The 22,486-nt window shown below is 54.0% G+C and overlaps 1 protein-coding gene across 1 annotated transcript; it reads right to left on the minus strand.

Moving 5' to 3' along the window:
* Positions 1 to 1,739: 1,739 nt before the first annotated feature.
* Positions 1,740 to 22,185, minus strand: NKAIN1 (sodium/potassium transporting ATPase interacting 1). The gene is made up of 7 exons (XM_052699099.1): positions 21,957 to 22,185; positions 8,534 to 8,671; positions 8,317 to 8,397; positions 6,351 to 6,548; positions 6,042 to 6,102; positions 4,555 to 4,636; positions 1,740 to 3,528 (listed from the first exon to the last, which is right to left on the minus strand). Exons 1-7 carry the CDS (start codon positions 22,008 to 22,010, stop codon positions 3,519 to 3,521), a joined length of 624 nt encoding a protein of 207 aa, XP_052555059.1. The 5' UTR covers positions 22,011 to 22,185; the 3' UTR covers positions 1,740 to 3,518.
* Between the last annotated feature and the right edge of the window lie 301 nt (positions 22,186 to 22,486).

Here is a 22,486-nt window from a genome sequence, read left to right on the forward strand (position 1 = left end):
TCTTAGACTAGAGGTCTTTTCCAGCCTTAATGATTCTGTGATTCTTATCACCCAAAAGTCAGTTTCCAAAGGCCACTGGATGTCAGATAAGAGAAAGAGAATGTGGCGACCACAAAAGCTGTGCAATAACCTGGCAAATGCCCCCACTCAGCCCTGATGAGTTTAATTGGAAAACACTCAATTAACTCATGCATTTCTATCATTCAGGCTCTGCTCATCACTGCCCCCTTAGATCTGTCACAACTCACAAGCAGGGCACACGAGCAGGACGAGGTATCCCCAGATTCCCCATCACACCCCATTCTTCATCCCCTCCCATTCCCTCTTTCTGCAGGCTCAACACGTACAGTCACACTTCTCTACCAAACTACCTCACCTTGCTGGTCACCCTTGCTAGGAGAGCTGGTGCTCAAGTACTTGGGGTAGCACAGGTAGGAGAAACTCTTTGAGAAGCATTACTAGCAATAATTTAGTTTTTCATCTGTTCATCAGCATGGATCCCTTGGCTGGAGCCCTCAGTGGGATGTGAGGGTGACGTGGGGCCATCGGGAAGCAGACCGTGTCCACGTCACATCCCAACTGGGGACAGGGCAGGGCTAAGGGTCACTGCACAGTTAATACAATGGCATTGCTCAATTCCTTCTCCCATTCTGTGGGCAAAGGGAGAGAAAAACCAAATGAAGTCTGAACATGTACAGCTAGTGAAACAAAATAAATTAGAGCAGTCAAAGTGGCTTGGAACCTCATCGTGTGCTTCAAGCATGGACCAGGTTCAGATTTCTACTTCAGTGATGGAGGGGGGAATATTCTGGCACAGAGAAAACTGCTGCCAGATCCTGATGGGGACAAGTGTTTGTTAATGTTTTTTATTAACAGTAAGAATTAATTCTTGTTATTAATACTAAGTTCCAATTATTAACGTAACAAAGATGTGGAGGGAAAAGGTGGAGATGAAGGAAACAAAGGAGAAGAAGATGACAAACTAGATGAAGAAGGGGAAGAAGAATCTTGGAATCTTCACAGAATCACAGAATCACAAGGTTGGAAATGACCTGCAAGATCATCCAGTCCAACCACCCTCCCATTCCTATCAGTACCACAAGCTACTAAACCGACTAAATCTTGTAAGAGGAAAGGTTGAAAAAGACCTCTAAGATCATCCAGCCCAATCACTGACCCATCCCCACCAAGCTCACTGACCACATCCCTCAGTGCCACATCCCTGTGGTTCTGGAGCACCTCCAGCTATGGTCCCTTGGCAGCCTGTGACAATGCATCACCGCTCTTATGGAGAAGAAATTGTTCCCAATATCCGGTACGAACATCCCATGGAACAACATAGGGCCATTACCTCTTGTCCTAAAAGAAGGAGAAGGAGAAGATGGAGAAGAAGACAAAGAAGGTGAAGAAGAAGAAGGAAAAGAAGAAGGGGAAGAAAGTTAAAAAGAAGAAGAATAAGAAGGAGAAGATAACGTTTGGCCACCTCTGTGCAGGAGGCCAGGCTGTGACACGGCACAAACACCCTGCCTGCCATTCACTGAGCAGCAGTGCCAGCACTGAGTCCTGCGGGTGTTGGTTTTCTGGTGTGAGGCACCAAAAAGAAGGGGAGGGGAGCTCAGGAGCGGGCTGGAAGCTTTTTCTCAAACGGAAAAAAAAAAAGTGAAAAACCACAACTTTTTAATTGATTCCACCACACAAAGAATGGAAATACACAAAACCAGAGCAGGCATCGGGTGAAAACTCCTTCCACTTTTATAATTACAGCATAGAAAAGAAATCCTCGGTTCACGTTACAAAGACGGTCTTATAAAAAAAACAAGCCAACAGAAAAAAGATCACAGAGCACCGGCGACAGCGGGACCGTGCCCTCTGCCCTCTGCTGCCCCCAGGGTCACCAGCGCTGGGACGTGGTTCTGGGGACAGGTGGATGGGGTCGATGCTGGAGGCGGTCTCTGCTGCCTGGAAATCGCTTTATTTCTCAGAGATGGGGGAAAAAGGGTTCAGAATTATTGCCTGCAAAGCTCCCGCTCAGGCTGGGGTGAGTTGGTGGAGGGATGTAGGCCATCCGAGGATGTGGGATCGGGCAGCATTTCCCGTTGGGGTCCGTCCTTTGGCACTTGGTGGGAAGGGAAAATCAGCTCTGGGGTTGCTGGAAGAGCCCATCCTGGAGGAGCAGCCCCGGGGAGGCAGAGCTGGAGCAGCCTCCATTCGACACCGAAGGTGTCCAGGGAACAGAGACATCTGGGGACAAATCATGGGGGGTGTGGGGCTGACTCCAACTCACCTCCATGCTGCAGGCTGGGAAAAGGGAGAATGAACCCAGAGTACATCGGTGACCCACAACAAAGTCTTCTGGAAGTAAAGTTGGTTTTCAGGTTGTTCCAACATTTCGTATTCCCAACTCATTTTCGGTGGATATCATTCGCAACCTCACTCCAGGAGCTCACACCTCACCTCCCACCAAAACCATTCCCACTTCCCAGCTCATCACTCAACTTTATTTTTTTGCTGCCAAAATGAAAAATGCCCCCATGTGGGGCAGTGCCAGAAAGAATGGATTTACCCCCAGAAGCCCAAGGGAGGCAGCGGGCACTGCCAGCCTTCGCTGAAGGCACAACACGGCCTTGGGAGGAGGAGCAGGAGGAGGAAGAAGGTGTGAGGAGTGGGGGTGATGCTCAACAAAAGTGTACTCAGGCACTTCAAATTAAAATAAAATAAATAAAAAACCAACCTAAAACATTCATTATATTCATTAAAACAGCCTGAAAGGGCTGTGTTGAGAGCAGCGTCAATATTGCCAAATCGAAGAGTTCCGATGGTGGGGATGGAACCCCAAAATGTGGGGAGGCTGTGGGGTGCTGGTCCTGGGGTGTGGGGACAACGAGCAGCCAAGTCCCCTGGTAAGACAGCGGGGGCTTTTCAGGAACAAAACCCCTCCTTTGTGCCATCCCGACTCCAAATCTGGTGCTTTAGGATGTTCTCCAGTGATGCCACGGGTGTGCCAACCCCACCAAGCTGCAGTTCCCTCCGCAGGCCTGAGCTGCTCCAAACAGGCTGGATTTTGTCCCAAATTCCCTCTGCGCTTCATTCTGCCCAGCTCACAGGAAGAGGACAAATTAAACACCAGGTCTGAGAAACAGAAGAAAAGTGTCCAGTGACCGAGCCCACATCCACACCACGTCCCCACGTCCTGTTGCGTCCCCATGTCTTCGCTGCATCCCCACTGTGCTGGCCCATCCTGGGGCTCAAGCACAGCTCTGAGAGTTTCCTTGGGTCTTTTGCAGGTGAACTGGAGATGTCCTGGCCATGGTAGCCTTGCACTGGGAACCAACCAGATGATGGAGCCCTTGGATGTGACCATGCCCAACTCAGCTTCATTTTTGGGGTGCAAGAGGAGAACGGAGGGAGGCGACTTGGTGCTGTCCCCATCCCCCAGAAGTGGCAATGGCATCGAGTTGGGGACAGGGGGCTATGAGGGTCCAGTCCCACGCTGGCCAGGGTGGATTCAGGGCACGGAATTACCCAGACCTGAGGAGTGAAAGGAAGAGCTGAAATCAGGACTGGTCCCTGTGTGTCCCTGTGTGTCCCCTCTGATATAGAGTGAGGTGGCAAGGAACGAGCACCCATCCATGGGGACAGGCATCCTGCTGGGGTGCCCATCACCCTCATTTCACGACCAAAAATAAGGCAAAGCAGCAGAGGACAGACTGGGCCATGTTCCTCCAGGGTGGCATGAGGTCCCCCATTGAGGCTGCCCTTGTCCCCAGCAGCCTGTGGGGCACTGAGGGCTCGGTGCCCACCCCAGATCCCACAGTGGGAACACAGGGATGTAGGAACGTGGGGAAACGGAGCCACACTGGGTGGGCCGTGGTGTGAGACGTGCACATCCTCCTTCTTCCTCTGGGTGGAAGCCCTCCCACACGCCCGGCTTTAATCCAATTACAGCTAATTGGGAACTGCCAGAGAAGCTTCAGTTTCACAGGCTGTGGGCAGCATGGATTCATCTTCAAATTAACCCTTTCTCCCCAATTTCTCCCACCCCATCCATGGCAATGGGAACCCTACTGAGCTCTATTTGCCCCACAGAGGCAAACCTGAGCAATCACCACTGTTGCAGGGACCACACAGGGGACACCGTGCCTCCAGATGATGGGCTGCAGGGGGCAGGAGCCATGCAGACTCCCAGTTTGGTGGGTGCCAGTGTTATTCTGGATGCATTTGTTTCCCCACAATCTCCTCTTTGCATATATAATTGCACGGCGTGCCCTTGAATTTCCATACAAGTCTTAAAATATAATTAATTGTTGGCAACCAGCAAAGCCCAAATGAGGCTAATCCCTTTAGATTTTGCAGCCTTATCTCGTTTGAGCATTTATCTAGTTAAGCTTATTGGGCAGGGAGAGGAGAGAAGCCACCGGCGCTTATCAGCCACGGCTCAGTGTGACAGAACCACCCAAAAACTCCTCTCCACTGGGGCCGAGCAGCAACACAGCCCCAAATCCTTTGGGTTCAGTGGCCCTATGGAGCTCCCACGGCATCCCTGGATGGACTCACGTGTACAGTGGCTGTAGCTGTAGATGCGACGTCTTCTGCGGCGCCTGGTAACCATAGGAGTCAAACCCACCGATGAAGTCAACTGGGGAGAGAGGAGAGCGGCAGGGTGAGCAAGGAGGGCACAAGGGGCTCTGCCCCCCAGCCACCCCGTGAAGCCGACTTAATATTCAGCCAGCTCTCCGTTTCGACGGCATCCGTCCATTTCCAAATCTAGTAAGATATTCCATTAAAAAGATGCATTCGAATCTTGGCTACAGCAGCATTAATATTAAAAGTGTATTGAATGCCTGAATTTGTTTGAGTGTCGACAACCGCCTGGAATGCAAACACGCTTCAAAGACAGCGCGGGCAGATAAACCCTTCTCCAGATCCCCGTCTCCATAAGCAAGTTATTACAACAGGCAGTGTCCAATTTCACACGGAGATTTTTCCTTTCCGCTACAGTGGATACAGAGGCGGCGGTGGGGAGAACACGCCCTGAGGATGCTGAGACCGTTCCTAGGGGTGTCACTCTGCTCTTAGGGATGCCGAGGTCGGTTTTAGGGATGCTGAGACTGATCCACACTGATCCCCTGCTCCCAGGGATGCTGAGAGTGGCCCCAGGGATGCTAAAATTGGACCTAGAGATTCTGAAAGTGGTCCCAGGGGTGCTAAAACCAGACCTACAGATGCTAAAACCAGACCTAGGGATTCTGAGAGTGATCCCAGGGAGGCTAAAATTGGTCACAGAGCTTCTAAAACCAGACGTAGGGATGCTGAGCCCGGTCTGGGATCCCACAGCTCCCCTGGGTTGTCCCCAGTGCTGTGCTGGGACCCAGAACCACCAAGGGACCATGAACCCATTGTCAACCCAGATGCATTCTTCCTAAGACAAGGGGATGCTGGGTGCTTCTCGGTGCCTTTGCAATGTTGGAAGCTGCAGCACTTCACTACCTCTGCTCGGCTGCTTGGGCTGCCAGCTGGCATGAATTAATTAATGGCAGATGAGCATTTAATGTGGCTGGATGGCTGCAGCCATAACTGCCTGTTTAATTGCTGTTGGGGTACTTAGAGTTTCTGTCTGGGTGGGTGCAGTGATTATTGTCAGAGCGAAAAGCGCAGTGTAGATTGCAGAAAAATTAGCCTGCATCTTCACTTAATTTTTCCCTTCTGCCCCTGCTCAGAGCGCATTGTGGATGGGGGGAGGCTCCACCCAATGACGAGTGAAACCCCACTGGGTGACACTGGTCCCATTTCACACCCCAAGGCTGTGACTGCTGCCACCCTGCAGCACCAAGGCGTGTGCTATGGGGGCTGCTGGCAGCATGGGGTGGCGCATCACATCCCAAAGCTGCTCAGCTGCCTCCTTGAGGAGGGACAAAGGGGACCAAATCCCAAAGTAGTGATTCCTTCTCCTACCCTAGCCCAGAGCAGCCCTTGCCCTATGTTATCTGGGATGGATTTGCAGCACTGCAGCTTGCCCTGTGACTAATAACAAAGGCACTCACAGCTGTCTTCTTCCTCCAGAAACACTTTGCTGACATAGCAGGCGTAGACGAAACCGAAGAGCTGCAAAATAAAAGCGGGCAGGGAGAGGCTGTTATGGGAGCAAGCAGCACCACGAGGACAGCAATGATGAGGGTGGGATGAAGCCACATTTCGGGGAAGCAAGCAGGCACGGGGACCTCATATGTGCTCTGTTTGTCCTCTCTTCCCAAAGCACCCAAGCAAAGCCAATGCCACCCATGACCACCAACTCGACCCCTGCACTGAGATATGTCACGTCGAGGCAACGGGGCACTCCGGCAGTCCCTTACCGCCAGGAAGATCTGAGCAGCACTGCTGAGCACCTCGATGTATTGGTAGTCCAGCAGGCAGCCGCTGACTGTGATGACGTGGTGATCCTCGAGCGCCAGCCGGGAGTTGAGCACCGGTGTCACCAGGCAGCCCGGCCCGTTCTCCATCCACCACGAGCGGTGCAGGGAGGTATTGAAGGTCATGATGAAGTCTCGGTCCTGCGGGAGGGGAGCAGAGGCACCGACCTTGGATCTGGGGATCCCATCCGTGCTCAAAAAGAGGTAGACAAAAATGGGTTTTCCCATCCCGAGGCTGCTCCGCAAGCACCATCCCTGCTGCAAAGCCACAAAAAGCTGCAAAACCGACGCTGCGCTTCCTCCACCAGCACCGAGGATGGGTCAGCACTGGTGGATGTGTTAACGAAGAGCACCCAATTAACCACTCATCTCTACAGCCCATGACATCCCCAGGGTTCGCTGGGGCTAGGGACACACATCCCAGCAGCGGGCATGCACAGTGCTGGGTTGAAATTTAATTCAAACAGGAGCGCGGGGCTCGGGCTCATCGAGGGTACGAGTTCCTAAAGCCGAATGATGGGGGTTGGCTTCCACTCAGATGTTTCCACCACACTTCCTGACAACACTCTTTTCATGTAAGCGCCGTAATGCAGCAAATCAGGATCGGGCTGAGTGCCCTGCAGTATTTCCAGCGACCTTTGGTGTCTCTAGACCTGTTCATCCTTGTGTATCCCTGGAGCTTTTCAGTCCTTTTCCCTGGAGCAGACACAGACCCCAGAAAATCCACAGAGACCCCTGGGAAAGTGGGAGCTCACAGCACAGTGCAAGCGGAGGGATGAAGACCTTTCTCCGCTTGATCTCCTCACTGCATTCAGAAATTGTTGCCCAATTTACACCATCCATAAAGCCAGACAGTGCTAAGTGCCAGCAGGTGATTAATGAGTGCCCTGAAATTCCCAGCTCATCAGCCTCATTAATTTGGAGCTCCTGAAACTCTGCCTCTGCCACACCACTGTGTTGCTTTTTCTACCCACTATTGTCCCCAGTGCCATCCATCAGTCTGTCCCATGTGAACTTACATGCCAGGAAGAGATGAGGATGGATAGAATGAAAGAGAAGAAATGAGATGAGGAACAATGAGATGAAAGGGAAGGGATGGAATAGAAGAGATGGAAGGATTGGGAAGGATGGAATGGGATAGGATGGAACAGAACACACGGGATGAGGAGGGATGGGATGAAAGAGATGGAAGGAATGGGAGGGATGGAATAAGATGGAATAGAAAGCATGAGATGAGGAGGGATGGGGTGAAAGCAAAGGGATGGGATGGGGAAGGAAGGAATTGAAGAGGTGTAATGGGGAGGAATGGAATTGGATGAAAAGAATGGAATGGAAGGGTTGGGAAGGGGCAGAAAAAAAATGAAAGGGGAGAGATGGAAGGGATGGAGAGGGATAGAAGGGATGGTATGAAAGGGTTGGGTGGAAGGAATTGAAAGTTTTGAGTGGGTGGGGGGGGAAAAGAAGAAGATGGAAGAGAAAGGATGAGATAGAAGAGAAGGGATGGGATGGAATGGGATGGGATGGGGAAAGGTGGAATTGAACAGATGGAACTGGATGAAAGGAATAGAATGGAAAGGTTGTGATGAAAGGGATAGGATTGAACAGAAGAGATGAAAAGGGAGGGATGGAGAGAGAGGGGAGGGGAAGGAAGGGGAAGGAACGGGAGTGGAGGGGAGGGGAGGGGAGGGGAGGGGAAGGAACGGGAGGGAAGGGAAGGGAAGGGAAGGGAAGGGAAGGGAAGGGAAGGGAAGGGAAGGGAAGGGAAGGGAAGGGAAGGGAAGGGAAGGGAAGGGAAGGGAAGGGAAGGGAAGGGAAGGGAAGGGAAGGGAAGGGAAGGGAAGGGAAAACTGGAGGAAAGTGAGAGGAAGGCAAGAAGGCAAGGAGACAGCAGTGCCTGGCCTGTGGTTACCTGCGACAAGTGCCCGACCTCCAGGTAGAAGCAGATGATGAAGGCGTTCCAGCCGACCCACAGCACCAGCCACACCGCGTACTGCCAGAGAGAGCGAGCCCATCAGTGCTGCGCCAGCGCCGCGCGCATCCTGCTGCCAGCCCACTGCCCAGCTCCCAGCAACTTAATCGCAGGGATCTGGGAAGTTGCACAGTGACCACGGCCCAGCAGCACCTACCATGATGAGGTATTTGGATCTGTACTGGATGGTCCCGAAGATGCCCAGGATGACAGCCATGATGTGTAAAAAATTGGCCAGGATGGGCGCCCACTGATAGCCCAGGAAATCAAAGATCTGCCTCTCCAGCGCCGCGATCTGGGAAAGAACAAAGGAGGGGACAGCGCAGGAATCAGTCACTGCAGCAGCTCTGTGGACATTAAAGGCAAAGAGTATTGCGTAATTAATGAGAAATCCCATGGACAATTAGTTACAATAGACTGAAATGTCTGCGTGATTCATCGGCCAGCGGTGGGTGAATACATCACGAGCGTGGAGTTACTGGGAACACTCCTGCCCAAGTGGAGGAAGGGCAGCACAGAGCTGCGAGCCCATCCCCTGTGTGCCTCAGTTTCCCCACTGAGCATCACCCCCTGGGCCTGAGCTCTGTGCAGTGCCCCCCTAGGGCATGGGATCCCCTGGCTGTGGCTGACTGCTGGCAGGAGGGCAGTGGGCTCGTGCTGGGTGTTGGGCCGACTTCCCCATCCATAAAGCATCATTCACATTACTGCTTGTTGAGTTGGTTTAGCGAGAGCTCTAATTAATGGAGATTTCAGCCAGCAGAGCAAAGCCCTCCCATCTCCATCACACGCGACACAGAGCGAGCACGGAGCCCGCGCAGCCCCTCGGGCCAGGCTGTTTGCATTAAGCCTTAATTCACTCCCGCGCTATTTAAACTCTCTAAGGAAACAGCCTTTGGAAATACTTACAACTGGGCTGTAAATCTTTTAAATCGAGGAATGTAAATAATAAATGATACAAGGAGCGTGGCGCTCGGGGTTTTATAGCCATCCATCGATCTGGTGGCTGGTGACGGAGCTGCTGAGCAGGACCCCTATTGCTGGATTCCAACAGGAGATGGGGAAGAGCATCCAAGAGCATCCCACAGAGCCAGTGCAGGTCCCAGTTTACTGTGCTAATAGCACTCCTTTGGCACCCCATCACCCATCACAGCCATAAGTGATGCTACTGGGGGCGTGGGGCAGAGCCGCCGTGCACCAGCCCACTGCTAATTAAGATCATCCTGCAGCTGATCAATGCAACGAGTTTTAGGGCTCCCTCTTAATTAAACACTCTCTAGTTCATCGATCGGCCCCAAAGTTCCCTTTGCAGCAAATCATAGCAATTAGCCAGGCGCGGATGCGTGCCAGAGTCCTGCTAATTGAAACGCGGCGCTTTCACTGGGGGCGTGGGATGGAAGCGGCCGGGTTCCACCAGCGCATGGGGAGAGGAGGCAGAGCTGGAGCAAAATGCGTTTTGTTTAATGCTGCTGACACCAAAGTCGAGTGGAAAGAAGGTTCCCATCTCTGCTGTCCCCACGTCACCCATTGGCCACCACGCAATGCCCCGCAGTCACTTCATTGTGCCCCATGCCTACATTTGGGGCGGTTTTTCCAGCCCTGCCCTCGCAGCAGTACTGAATAAATCCGGTGGATTTGTGGGGCAGTGGTGGCAGCTATGGGGTGATTTTCTGCCCCGCAGCGTGAAGAGCAGAGGGAAATGGGGCTGAGCCTCCCGGGATGTGGGAAATGAAGTGCAGTGGCTGCAGACCCCGACCCCCCCTGCGCTCCGTCCTCACGCCTCAGCTGCGATGGGGCTGACATGTTTGCTGACACAGATGCATAAATATATTATCACAGCCCCCACGGCCTCGATAATTAACCGGTGGAGAGAGACAGGAGCGAGCTATCATGCTGAAAAAACACAGCAGGGCTGGGGGCTCCTCGTCCTCTCCCCTTGGCCATAGGGAAGCTGGGGGGACAGTCCCTCTGTCCCTCTCCCTCCTGAGCATCTCCATGGGGCCAGTGAGAGGAATGAGCGTGGACCCCCCAAAAAGCATCACAGCTGCTCTCCCTGGATCACTATCAATACCCCCTGGATTCCAGGCCATGACTTTGGCCACCCCCCTGAACAAATCCCCAGTCTCTCCCATGGGCAGAGCATGTGGGGGGACATCCCAGTGCCACTTGTCCCCACTGCACTTGGGGGACCCAAGCATCACCTTCCTCTCAAATGAAATCTCTTTCAATCTTTGCTTTATCCCTCTGGGAAATATCAGGAAGAAGATGCTCTGTTCACCTGCCGGCAGGGCTTTGTTAAAACCCTGTGAAGTGCAACGGGAAGGTTTCCTCCTGGCTCTGAATGTCAGAGCAGCAGAGCCTGGAGACTTCCCTGGGGAAGCAACAGCTGCAGCATGATGACTGTGGCGGTGGGGAGGAAGAAAATCCCTTGCTTCCATTTTCCAACTGTCTGAATCCCATCCTGGTCCCTTGCTTGGCGTTTCTTGTAGATAAAAGTCCCCAGATCTGGAGCAGGATTCCACAGCATCCCAGTATGGCATCTTGGTATGGTATCCCACTATGGCATCCCAGTACAGAATCCCAATACTGCATCTGGTACTGCATCCCAGTGCAGCATCCCATGAAAACAGCATCCTGATAGCGCAACTCAGTACTGCATCCCAGTATTGCATCTCAGTATGACATCCCAGCATGGCATCCCATCACAGCATCCTGGTATGGCATCCCAATACGGCATCCAGGGACTGCATCCTGGTACAGCATCCCATACCAGCTGGGAATAGCTGAAGGTGAAGAAGGGGCCTCACTGGTCCTTGCTGCTGGCTTTTGTCTCCCCAGTATGGCTGTGGTCCCACCAGGCACCAGGCTCCAGCCCTGCCCCTGGGATTGGTGAGGGATGCTGAGTCCTTCCATCGCTCCACGGGCTCCAAGACTGGTGGTGAACTCCTAGAGAAAACCCAGGAGGGCTCAGGGGGTGGGGTGGTGCCCACATCTCATCCCACATCTCTACAGAACACAGGTGGTCCCCACAGCATGGAGCCTACAGGGCAGAGGGGGAAAACCCCAAAAGGGCAACACTGCAGGGGATGCCTAACCCCAATCCAGCGCTGAGGACTGATTTTTCCAAGCAGTGTTTGGCCAGGTACTGATGCACAGCCCAACTTTGGGGCTGCAGCAGTGACCGAGCAGACGGTGGAGCAGAATGCAGCCCTGCTTGATGCCACAGCAGCTGCACGCCAGCACAAATCCCTGCCTGGCTCCACAGCGTGGCAGGAGCTGAGCGTGGATCCATGCCCCCCGATGAGCCATTATCCTTCAGCCAGGCTATTTCCTTCTGAACACCATATGCCGCCGGCTCACCAGGGATTTACTTTCATTTAGCTGCGTTTGAATAGATTTTTTTCCATCGTGGATTCCCTTCTGCTGAGGCCAAAGATGCTGCGAGTGCAGCTCCTGCTGAGCTCTCACAGCCGGGGCTGCTTGCTGCCAGAAATGCACCATTTCTGGGAGGTTTTACGAGGAATCCTGGGGTCCAGTGGGAAACTCAATGGTCAGAAATGTGGGGCAGGATCTGTGGGGTGTCCAAAGGGATTGGCTCATTGGTCTGAGCCACCTGGGAAGGTGGTGGCACTGTGGCTCCAGGAAGGTGGTGCTGAGGGTAATAGGGCATGTGGGACCAAGGGATTGATGGGTGGAGAGGTGGAGGAAGGGAGACATGGAGGGATGGAAGGATGGAGGGAGAGAGGGATGCAGTGATGGAAGAATGGAGGGATGGATGGAGGGAGCGAGAAAGGGATTGAGGAAGGGATGGATGGAAGGATAAGAGATGCAGGGATGGAAGGATGGAAGGATGGAAGGATGGATGGATGGATGGATGGATGGATGGATGGATGGATGGACAAAGGGAGGAAGGGATGGAGGAAGGGAAGGGCGGAGGGATAGAAAGATAGATAGAGAGAGCAATGGAGGGGTGGAGGAGGGGATGAAGGGAGGAAGGGAAAGATGAATGGCTATCCTTTTCCTCCCATTAGGGGTAGGATATGACAGTGGGGATGGAACCTGGGCTGGATCCTGTCCTGCAGCACAGCACCCTGCACTCGGTGCCCTGAGCTCCACAAGCACCTGCACCCAGGAGCTGCACATCTCCACTTAGGGAAATTGGCTGCTATTTAAATTAACGGCAAGTGAGCGAATTGACTATTAACGAGGTGCAAATACCGCTGCGAACCCAGGGATTTCATTTAATGACTTGGAAACAAGTTCTTGACCTACTTCCAACTTGCAAAATCTTTTGCAAAATTGCAGGCGGCACAGATGAAAATGAATTAAAGGAGCCATCACCACGCTCCCACACATGGGCAGGGCTGAGCCGCCCCGCGGGCAGGATGTGCCCCAGGATGGAGGCACAGGCTTTGTTACCCCAGCAAAGCCCTCACTGGGGTTTTTCTGCCCTCAAATCCCTTCACTTCCAGCTTGGAAAACCCAACGGGATGAAAATACGAGGACACAGGGAGGGGTGTGGGGTCCCCCCGGGGCTCTCCATCACCCGCTGAGCCCCCGCGTCCTTTGGCCAGCCTTTGCTGCTGTCTTTTGCCGATTCTTTTTCTGCTCTGTTATTTATTTAATTTCGCCAGGCGCCGCATCCCGCTGCGTTGCCATGGGAACATGGCAGCAGCCCCAGCTGTCTAGACGCTGAGCCCCAGCAGCCCGGCGTGTGGGCAGGACGCAACCCAAGCACCCATGGGTGCGCCCACCCAAGAATCAGCCCCATCCCAGTGCAATTCCCAGCCCCCCTGATCCCCTCCCAAAGCCACCCGTGCGTCAACAGCCTGGGGTCCCCCTGGTTCCTTCCCAAATCTGCCTCTGTGTCCAACAGCCCTGGGACCCCCAGACCCTTCCCAAAGCTGCCCCTGGGGAAGGGAAACTGAGGCAGAGAATAGGAGGTGCCCAGTAGGAGGATGAGCACCTCATGCTGAATATCCCAAATCTGGGTCCCCAAATGGACACGGTTCCTTGGGGTGAGCCAAGATGGGACCAATGGGGAATCCTTCTACAACCTAAACAGTGGGCTACTGTGGGTCCCAAACAGCCCCATCCCACCCATGATGATTTGTTGGAACTCTTCTGGAACCCTCCAAACAGCCGAGGGTGGCAGCCACCTCCTACAGAGGCTCCAAATGCATCCCAATGCCATTTATACAGAGTACAGGCTGGAGATATGATATTGCATCTATTATTTTTACTGTTACATAAATGCTGAACCGGAGCGATAAGGCTGAGATAAGGCTGTGGGCTTTTTTTACCACCGCTGACAGAAAGACAAGGAAAGCAAAGTGATTCATTCCTATACTTTCCCATCATAAGTTGCCTCTGAATTTACACCTTCCTGCAGAGAGACTCCCTCCAACAGGCACAGACTGTGTTGCTTTAATTGTCGCCCCAAAATGGCCTTGAAAAGGTCCTCCACTGGGAAGGGCACAGGGATGGCAATGGATCCTGGGGAGGAACAGCACAGGGATGTGAGCAAAGGGCCAGTCCTGCACTGGTGCTGCTGTGCCTCAATTTACCCCCCTGGGAAATGGGTTCAGCCCTTCCCTGCTCAGCACTGCACCCAGGAGCGTTTGCAGAGAAGCAGGGTGACAAATGACATTCCCAGAGCTACAGCACGACCCAAGTGCAGAGCTGGGTCACACTGCCACAGATAGCCACAGACATAAAAGTCAGGCTGTAAGTTTAAGCAAATCCATCTGGAAATAGAGGTGAGAACTGAAGGGGCTGCACAGACCCTCATGGTATCCAACCTGGAATCTGGGATGGAGCGTGAAGGGAGGGAGCCTGCTGTCCATCCATCCCACTTCATCCCATCCCCTCCTATCCCATCTCACCTGTCCATCCCACCTCATCTATTCACCCTATCCATCCCAGTCATCCCATTTCATCTATCCATCTCATTCTTCCTTGTCCCATCCCATCCCATCTCTCCATTCTATTTCATCCATCTCATCCCCTCCCACCAAACTGCTGTCCCAGCCCCACAGAAGGACTCAGGAGATGTCCCCAGGATGCTGTCCCATGCCCACAGGACACGTAGCAGTGACACCAGACCCATGGCATCAGCACCAAGCTGTGATGCTCAAGGATCAGGGCACTGAAATGTTGTCAAATGCCTTACTGCAAACACCAGTTTCCAACAAACAGGCTTTTGGATAAATAAAATTGTGATTAATCAAGCGCCTCAATTAGACACAATGAGCCACAGCTCGTGATTAAGCTGAAGACTCGCAGCAGAAAGCACATTAGCAGCATGGACACTCAGAAGCTGAGAATTAATTAAAATGAAGCAAAAAAGAAACACTAAAAAAAAAATCCTACTAAACAGGGAAATGCACAGAGGCTTTTTCCACTTAGTGGGGACTCTGGGGATGCTGAGAGGAGCCACGTCCCGCATCCCAAACCAACGCGGTGGTGTTGGGTGGCAGTGGGACAGGGACACCTCTGCCCATGCAATGCGAGCTGTCTGCTGGCTCCAGCTCCCCATAAGCGGCCCCGTTTGGACAGGGATTAAGCCACAGGCAATTTCAATGCTAATTCTCCTGTTTAAGTTCTTTAGTCCAACATCTGCAAGAAGCAAGAGGTAATTTCCCCTGGATCTCAAACAGCGACTCAAAGGCGCTGTTAATAAAATGCGATAGAGGGGCAAAAAGAGAGAGGGGAAAAAAATCCAATTTACTGACTTATTTAGTGACACCTTTCGTAATCAATTCTCCCAGGAAATAAATACTGATTAAAGCCAACCGTATTGCTATGGAAACTGGCAGTCCCTCCTCTCACGACCTGCAGGCAGCAGAGAGGATCGGGTGAGGAATCTGCCTGGAAACAGCCGCGCTAATGAAGCAGGAGCAGAAATATCCCAGAGCAGCACTGCCTCCAAAGGAGCAGCACGGGTGGCTCTGGGGAGGAGAGGCTCCCAAATATTTGGTGTAAGGGCAAGGCAGGGCAGCTACAAAGAGAAGGGATGTGCCCGCATCCCATCCCAATCTTATCATATCTATTTCATCCCACCCCACCCCACCTCATCCCATCCCATCCCATCCCATCCCATCCCATCCCATCCCATCCCATCCCATCCCATCCCATCCCAGCCTTATCATATCCATCTCATTCCATCCCATTCTCTTATCCCATCCCATCCTATCCCATCCCATCATCCCATCTCATCCCATCCCATCCCATCCCATCCCATCCCATCCCATCCCATCCCATCCCATCCCAACCTTATCATATCCATCTCATCCCATCCCATTCTCTTATCCCATCCCATCCCATCCCATCCCATCCCGTTCCTTAGCCAGTTTTTAGCATTAAAACACACACGCATCCAGCATCACTCAAAGCATCACTGAGAGTCCTGATGCACCCTGAAACAGAAACCTGACCAAAAACACCACTCCTTCCATTGGGGTGAAGGGCCACCGCTCATCCACCAACCCCTCCTCTAACATCCAACCTTTAGGATCTCCTTCTCCCACCTGCTTGGTGCCACCACCTTGGCCACTCACCCTCTTTTCTCAAGGCCCTAATTTGAGCCACTTACACGGGGCAGTGCTGGTGGTTACGTGTTTCATATGCAGGTATGAATAGTGAGTTATTGTCAGCAGGAGATGGATGGGCCCAGCAGGGAGCGGTGTCCCCATCAATCTTTCCCTGTGATGAATGTAAAGCAGCAATGAGTGGGAAGCAGCAATGCAAGGTCCAGAAACTGCAGTGGGTTTTCAGGGTGCTCTAAGAGCGACAGGCTGGGTGGGACCTCATTAGTGCTGCTCATTGTTTATTAATAGTAAAGAAAACCCAACAGCTCCAGCCCCATCTCCCCGTGCCAACAGGATTATTGGCTAGAAACGAGGGCTGGAAACTCACAGGCACACGGGTATGGATGTGCAGCCCTAATAGAACTGGAAGCCTTCATATTTGCAGCAATTGCTGCACGTTAGCAAAATAACAATCACTGTTAAGCACGCTGCCACCTTCCCCATTCATCACGGCGAGGATTTAATAAGGCGCCTTCGCCGTGCGCTGTGACCAGCAGCACATTATTAAACACAGCGATTAGCAGCTGCAGTGGATGGGAGCTCATTAGAGACTTCTTAAACATCCATAAAAATCGCTTTTATTAAGCGGCGATTCCTCTCTTCATGCCCATCGAATCAGGCTGGCACGACACCGACCGACCCACAGCCTAAACCCTGCAGGGGCACCAACGGGACGTGGGCATCTCCTCTGCTCTGGGGTCAGTCCCACCCTGAGAGATCGCAGAGGGATGGAGTTTTTCCCAGCAAAACAGTTTCTTTCCCCAAAAACCCATGGGAACTCCTGCACACAGTGTGTGTGCTTCTGCCCCAAGCTCTTTTTGATGCATCTGCAGGAGGTACTGATTTCTGCACGTAATTTTAGGGGAAAACTGACGCAGACGGTGTGGCCATATGACTGATGTCTCCACCACCTGCTGGGGTTCCCGTATGGGTTCCCACTGATGGGCAACAGGGCTGTCCCCACAGCACCCAGCAGCACCCTGTTCCTCCTCCTTGGGTCCCACTAATGACAGCAGTGCTAATTGTGGGGTAGGTAGGGTTGCGTTGCCTTTGTCTGGGCCACAATTTAGCAAAAGCACAGTGCTTTGTTCAGGGCCTCAATTTAGGAAAGGGAAAGTGGAAAGAGGATGGGAAAGTGAGAAGGGAAGGGAAGGGAAGGGAAGGGAAGGGAAGGGAAGGGAAGGGAAGGGAAGGGAAGGGAAGGGAAGGGAAGGGAAGGGAAGGGAAGGGAAGGGAAGGGAAGGGAAGGGAAGGGAAGGGAAGGGAAGGGAAGGGAAGGGAAGGGAAGGGAAGGGAAGGGAAGGGAAGGGAAGGGAAGGGAAGGGAAGGGAAGGGAAGGGAAGGGAAGGGAAGGGAAGGGAAGGGAAGGGAAGGGAAGGGAAGGGAAGGGAAGGGAAGGGAAGGGAAGGGAAGGGAAGGGAAGGGAAGGGAAGGGAAGGGAAGGGAAGGGAAGGGAAGGCCATTAGGGCACTCAGGGGAGTGGTTCAAGGACACAGGCTGAGCCCCACAATGCTGACACCATTGCAGCCTGTCCCCATTCCTGGCCATTTATTTCCATGCAGTAGAAGGGAGGACACACGCTTGGCCTCAGGGGATTGCAGGGGATTGGACAAGGACTCTCAGAGTGACATTTACAGGCAACAGCTGAGGACCATCATCAATCTGAGCCATTACAGCACAGAACTGGAGAGCAGACAGGAGGCTTCCTCATCCCCATGGCATGACCCCAGTGTCCCTCACAGTGTTGCCTGAGCATCCTCTGGAGCATCCTCTGCTCCCACCCATGCTCTGCCACCAGTGCTGTGCCCACAGTGATACTGACTGAAGGGACCAAACTGGCCCAGAGCACTAATTACCCCTAATCAAGGCAATTAGCCTGAGAGCCAAGTACTCAGAGCTCAGTGTCCCATGTGTGTGACCCAGCCAGGCACGGCGGCTGTGTCCTCTGCTGGAATGAGATCCAGAGTGAGCAGTGAGGATGAGGAGGCACTGTGACACAGCCTTTTATTGGGAGAAATGGTGACACAAAATGCCCAAAGCATGAATTATAAGGCAAAATGTGTGATCTCAAAGGCTCCCACATCCCTTGTCCTGCATCCCCATCCTGCATCACTGCTCCTCGTGTCTGGATGCAGGCTGATGGGCACCTGCCATTTTCTCACTCCCCAAACCTCTTCCTGACACAGAGGGAAAAGCAAAAACGTGTGAAATTTCCAAACCAATGACATAGGAGTGGTTATTAATCTTATTAATAAAGCACTCAGGGTTTAATGTCCTGTTCAAATGTGATCGGGCTGCTCTGTGCCAACTTTTCTTTTCCATTTTTCCAGGCCGTTACATACATATTTTGGAAATTGAAATGAATAGTCGCTCTCAAGCAGAGGAAAAGACCTCCATTAGGAGGCCCCTGCAGCACTGGTACACAGCGATGGCTGCAGCACCCATGGGTGCCCATGAAAGGAGGCAATGCCAGCTGGATTCTGCTCCCAGGAATGGCTGTGGGATCACAGAGCCCTTATCCAGCCCTATTTCCCACCACAGACCATTGGCACAGAGCTGGGGTGATGCCGATATCCCAGTGCCCGAAACCCACTGCTCTCTGGTGCATTGGCACCTGTTGGTGAAACTGGATGAAAGTGCTGACCATGGATGGGATGCTGTTTGGCTGACGGCCATCCTCATTTCCCATAAGGATCCCACAGGCTCTGTTTTTTTCTCCAGCAACTTTCTCATCTCGTGGTCACAACAAATCTCAGTGCAATGAGTTTTGGGCCATCTGATCCCCAAATCCTTCTTCCTTCTCAACCATCAGCCCCTCTGGGTTCTTCCTATGCTGCAGACCTTGGGGAGAACACCCAGTCAAGAGGAGACCATGTCCCCATAACAGGGGATAATGATGGGAAGCAGCAGTGTCAGTCTCCGGCCCACCCCCTTCCATGGGCGATCATCCCCACCACTGGGACATGCCATCCCCCAAAACGTCTCACCCAGGCAGGGCGAGGTCTGCAGGAAAGTCTCTTTGCCACACTGGTGTCAGCTGGAAATAATAAAAAACAGGATTTCCAGCCCAAATGACACCAATTAGGCACAGTTTGAGGGGTTACAACCCAAGCAGTGATTATCTTCCTGCCCAGAGCTCACCCAAAGGCACAGCTGGGAGCTTGCAAGAAAACACCGCGGTCAGGAGCCCGGCCAAGCTGTCCATCGATCCAGGAGCTCCACTGGCAGCCAAGCCCCAGCACGTGGCACTGCTTCTGCATGTCACTGCGGGCAGCACGGGGATGTCCCAACCACAGCCACCATGCTGGGAGCACAGAGCCCAAGGACAACTTCTGTATCAGTTCCCTGAGAAACAAAACTGAGTTTTGTTGGACAAAGCTCATTTTTTGGGACATCACTCGCACTGCAGAACATGTTGTGCTTCTCCTCATGCTCTGCTCCACGACCATAGCTCCTGTTCACCCCAGACATTGCTCCCTCCCCACACCCCCCCATTGCATGTTTTCAGCCCCCTGAATGCTCCCCATTGCTCACAGCTTTGTTGCAGAGCATCGTTAACGATGCAGAGCCCCGTTAATACTCCTGGGTGCGCCTCAGCTCGCCCTGCACATTCAGGCATCCTGCACTTTAACGTCGGTTTTAATTGAGAGCTGTAACACCACTCCTTCCCAAACGCACACCCATAAACCTTTATGGCAAACTGTCAGCCTGGCTCTTTGTATGAATAATGAAGGCACACGTGTGCGTGGCCCACGATGCTCACACACATGGGCGCCTCGCTGTGCTGCGATGCCACCCCAACCCATCATCCCCACCTGGGATGGCCACGGCTTGGTGACAAGCTGACCTGGGTGACACCTGCCCAGACACATGTGGACCTCTGACACACACACACCCACCCCTGGATCCCTTAGTGCTGCCCATGCAGCACCATCCCCACCCCAGCAGCACTTGCTGCCCTGCAGCATCTCCAGTCCATCGCAGCATCCTGTGGATTCGCGCCCACCATGGCAGCGCGTGGGGAAGGGGCACACGGAGCCGTGGGGATGGGGCCCTCCATCCGTGATGCCGCTCTCAGCCCCAAACCCAATTACCATGGCAACCATGCAAATGTGAAAGCTTTCCATAATCATTAGGGAGAGGAGCCGAGCAGTATAAACAGTGACTGCAGTAGATTACATGCCTATTACGAACAGTCGCGGCTTCTGAGCGCTGGTAATTATACCTAATTGTGCATTTAATTGTGTAATTGAAAACCCACATTCAGAGTTCAGCCCGGCTCCTTTTCCCCCATTCCTGGTGGTGGGGGCAGCCCCGGTCCCATTGGCCTCACACCGTCCTCGGGCGCGGGAACGACGGGAACCAGGCGAGGACAAAAGATGCTGGCGGCCGTCAGCGGCTATCACTGTGCTGGAGGTGGTACCAGATGCAGCATGGCATGGCACGGCACAGCACGGCATGGCATCATACGGCAGAGCATCATGTGGCACGGCACTGGATGGCAGAGCATCGGATGGCACGGCACAGCACTGCGTGGCACGGCACGGCACACTGCTCCTTGGGCAAGCTCCAGCAGGCTCAGCCAGGCAGGAGGCACCAACCCAACTTTCCTTTCCCACCCAATTAAAGGAAAAGGAGAGAAACAAAGAACAGACAAAACCCTTTGGAGTGCCTCGGGAGCTGAGCGAGGCAGCGGGGCTGTGCCTCTTCTCACCATCATTAGGTTTCAGGGTGAACAAGAGGAGCAACTCACAGCTCCCGCGTGCTGCTGGCGGTGAAGGGCAAGGCGGGTTGGCTCCTCATCCGGCCAGCTCAACAGCTTTCATCTTAGCATAAAGAGAAATCCCCCTCGACAATGACGAGCATCGCGGAGCAGCAAAACCCACAGCCCAGCCCAGCAGAGCCAATTCTCTGCTCCGAGCCGACCTGCTGCTACGGCAATAAGCAACCTGAATGGTTGGGGACGGCGTAACAAGAGAGTTTTGATTTCACTTCACCTCCTAATCACCGAATCTCCGTCCAGCCCCACTCGAAGCTGAGCAGAGCCACCCGCAGGAGCTGCCCTACCAGCCCGGGAGCTCGCACTGATTTCGTTTCTTTCCCGAAAAGAAACGCACCCAAATCACCTGTCTGTACCGCGATATCTCCCCGCAGGACGAAGCCAGCAAGACTTTGTGTGAGTTGACCAATAGGAAAAAAAAAAAAAAAAAAAGCGGCCGAAAACCAGGGACGTCCTGCACACAGGGAAACACCCATCGCTTTTATCCGGAACGAACGGGAGCGGGGAGCACGGACCTCACCGGCGCATCCACGGGCAGACGGGCAGCCCAAAGCCACGGGGGCATCACGGCAGCGTTCCGGCGATTCCCTCCGCGCCCGTCGCTGCCGCTGCCGGCGAGGCACGTCCAGGGGCGCCGCTCGGCCGCGGGGTTTAACGAAGCGGGGAAGCGCTCGGATAATTAATTGCAACCTCTTTGGCTGCCGGTTAGATCGCAACGCGCTTCCTTCGCCCGGCCCTCTGTCAGCGGCGCGATGAAGATGGATCCGTGGGCGGCGGGAGCGCGGCACGCGATGATTGCCGATGCAGCCCGGCTGTAGCGAAGCCGCTCTCCCTCTGCCTGCCGGCGGAGCGGCGCCGCTCGGTGCGGAGTTTGCGAAGTGCCGTTGCGGCTCCAAGTTTCACCGCGGCTGATGCAGGGACTCAAAGCAGCATCCCTGCAAACCGCCCTCCGCGCGAAGAGCTCGCGGCCGGAGACAAAGCTCGCACCTGCCCGAGCCGCGTCCTCAGGCACCGACAGCGCCGGGAGCCGCTTCAACCCCATCTCGCTTCTGCAACTCCGGAGAGCGATGAGGGTCACGTTTCTTTTATCTTTTCATTAAAAAATAATAATAAAAACTGGGGGTGGGTGGGGGTCGCATTGAAGCATCCCCAGCAAGGTCACCCGCACAAAGCACCGCCCGGCATGCTGCTGGGCGCGCGGCCCCTCGCCTTACCAGCTGCAGGCAGCAGAATCCAACCAGCGTGCATCTCCCGTTGCATCTCCCCATGGTTTCCCAGCCGGAGCCGCGGATTTCCCCGCCGTGGCCGCGCGTCTCCTTCCTCCGGCTCCTCAGCAGCCGCCTGGGGAGCTTCACGGGGGCGACACGGCCATGCCCCGCTCTCCAGCCCCGCTACTTTCTTCCCAGCCCCGCCGCCTCCCGCATCCTGCCAGGTTAGCACAGAGGCGGGCTGCGCTCAGCAAGGGGCATCGCCCCCCTTCCCCGCCTTCCTCCCCCGAGCCCCGCTCCCCCCCCAGCCCGCTACATTCCCATCTCCGGGCGTAGGGCCCCCGGGGCCGCGCGCACCTCGCCATCCATCCCCGGGGCGCGCAGTTTTGCGCCGAACCGCCCTGCCCCTCTATTGTCTCTCCCGCACAGCCCCGGGGGCGGGCGGGGAGGAGGCGGCGGGGTGGGATCGGGGGCGCGGCGGGCAGGGCGGGCGGCGACCGGCGGAATGAGGGCCGGCCGCCCTCCCAGCGGGGCCC

Source organism: Tympanuchus pallidicinctus, unplaced genomic scaffold, assembly GCF_026119805.1.
Source record: "Tympanuchus pallidicinctus isolate F22 unplaced genomic scaffold, pur_lepc_1.0 scaffold35, whole genome shotgun sequence".
Classification (NCBI taxonomy): Eukaryota; Metazoa; Chordata; class Aves; order Galliformes; family Phasianidae; genus Tympanuchus; species Tympanuchus pallidicinctus.

Excerpts from the sequence above, each read along its gene's own strand:
- NKAIN1 (XM_052699099.1), bottom strand. The coding sequence starts at position 22,010 with ATGGGGAGATGCAACGGGAGATGCACGCTGGTTGGATTCTGCTGCCTG. Across the intron at positions 8,672-21,956 it reads GATTCTGCTGCCTGCAGCTG|ATCGCGGCGCTGGAGAGGCA; the intron begins GTAAGGCGAGGG and ends GTTCTTTCCCAG. Across the intron at positions 6,103-6,350 it reads CTGCTCAGATCTTCCTGGCG|CTCTTCGGTTTCGTCTACGC; the intron begins GTAAGGGACTGC and ends TTTATTTTGCAG.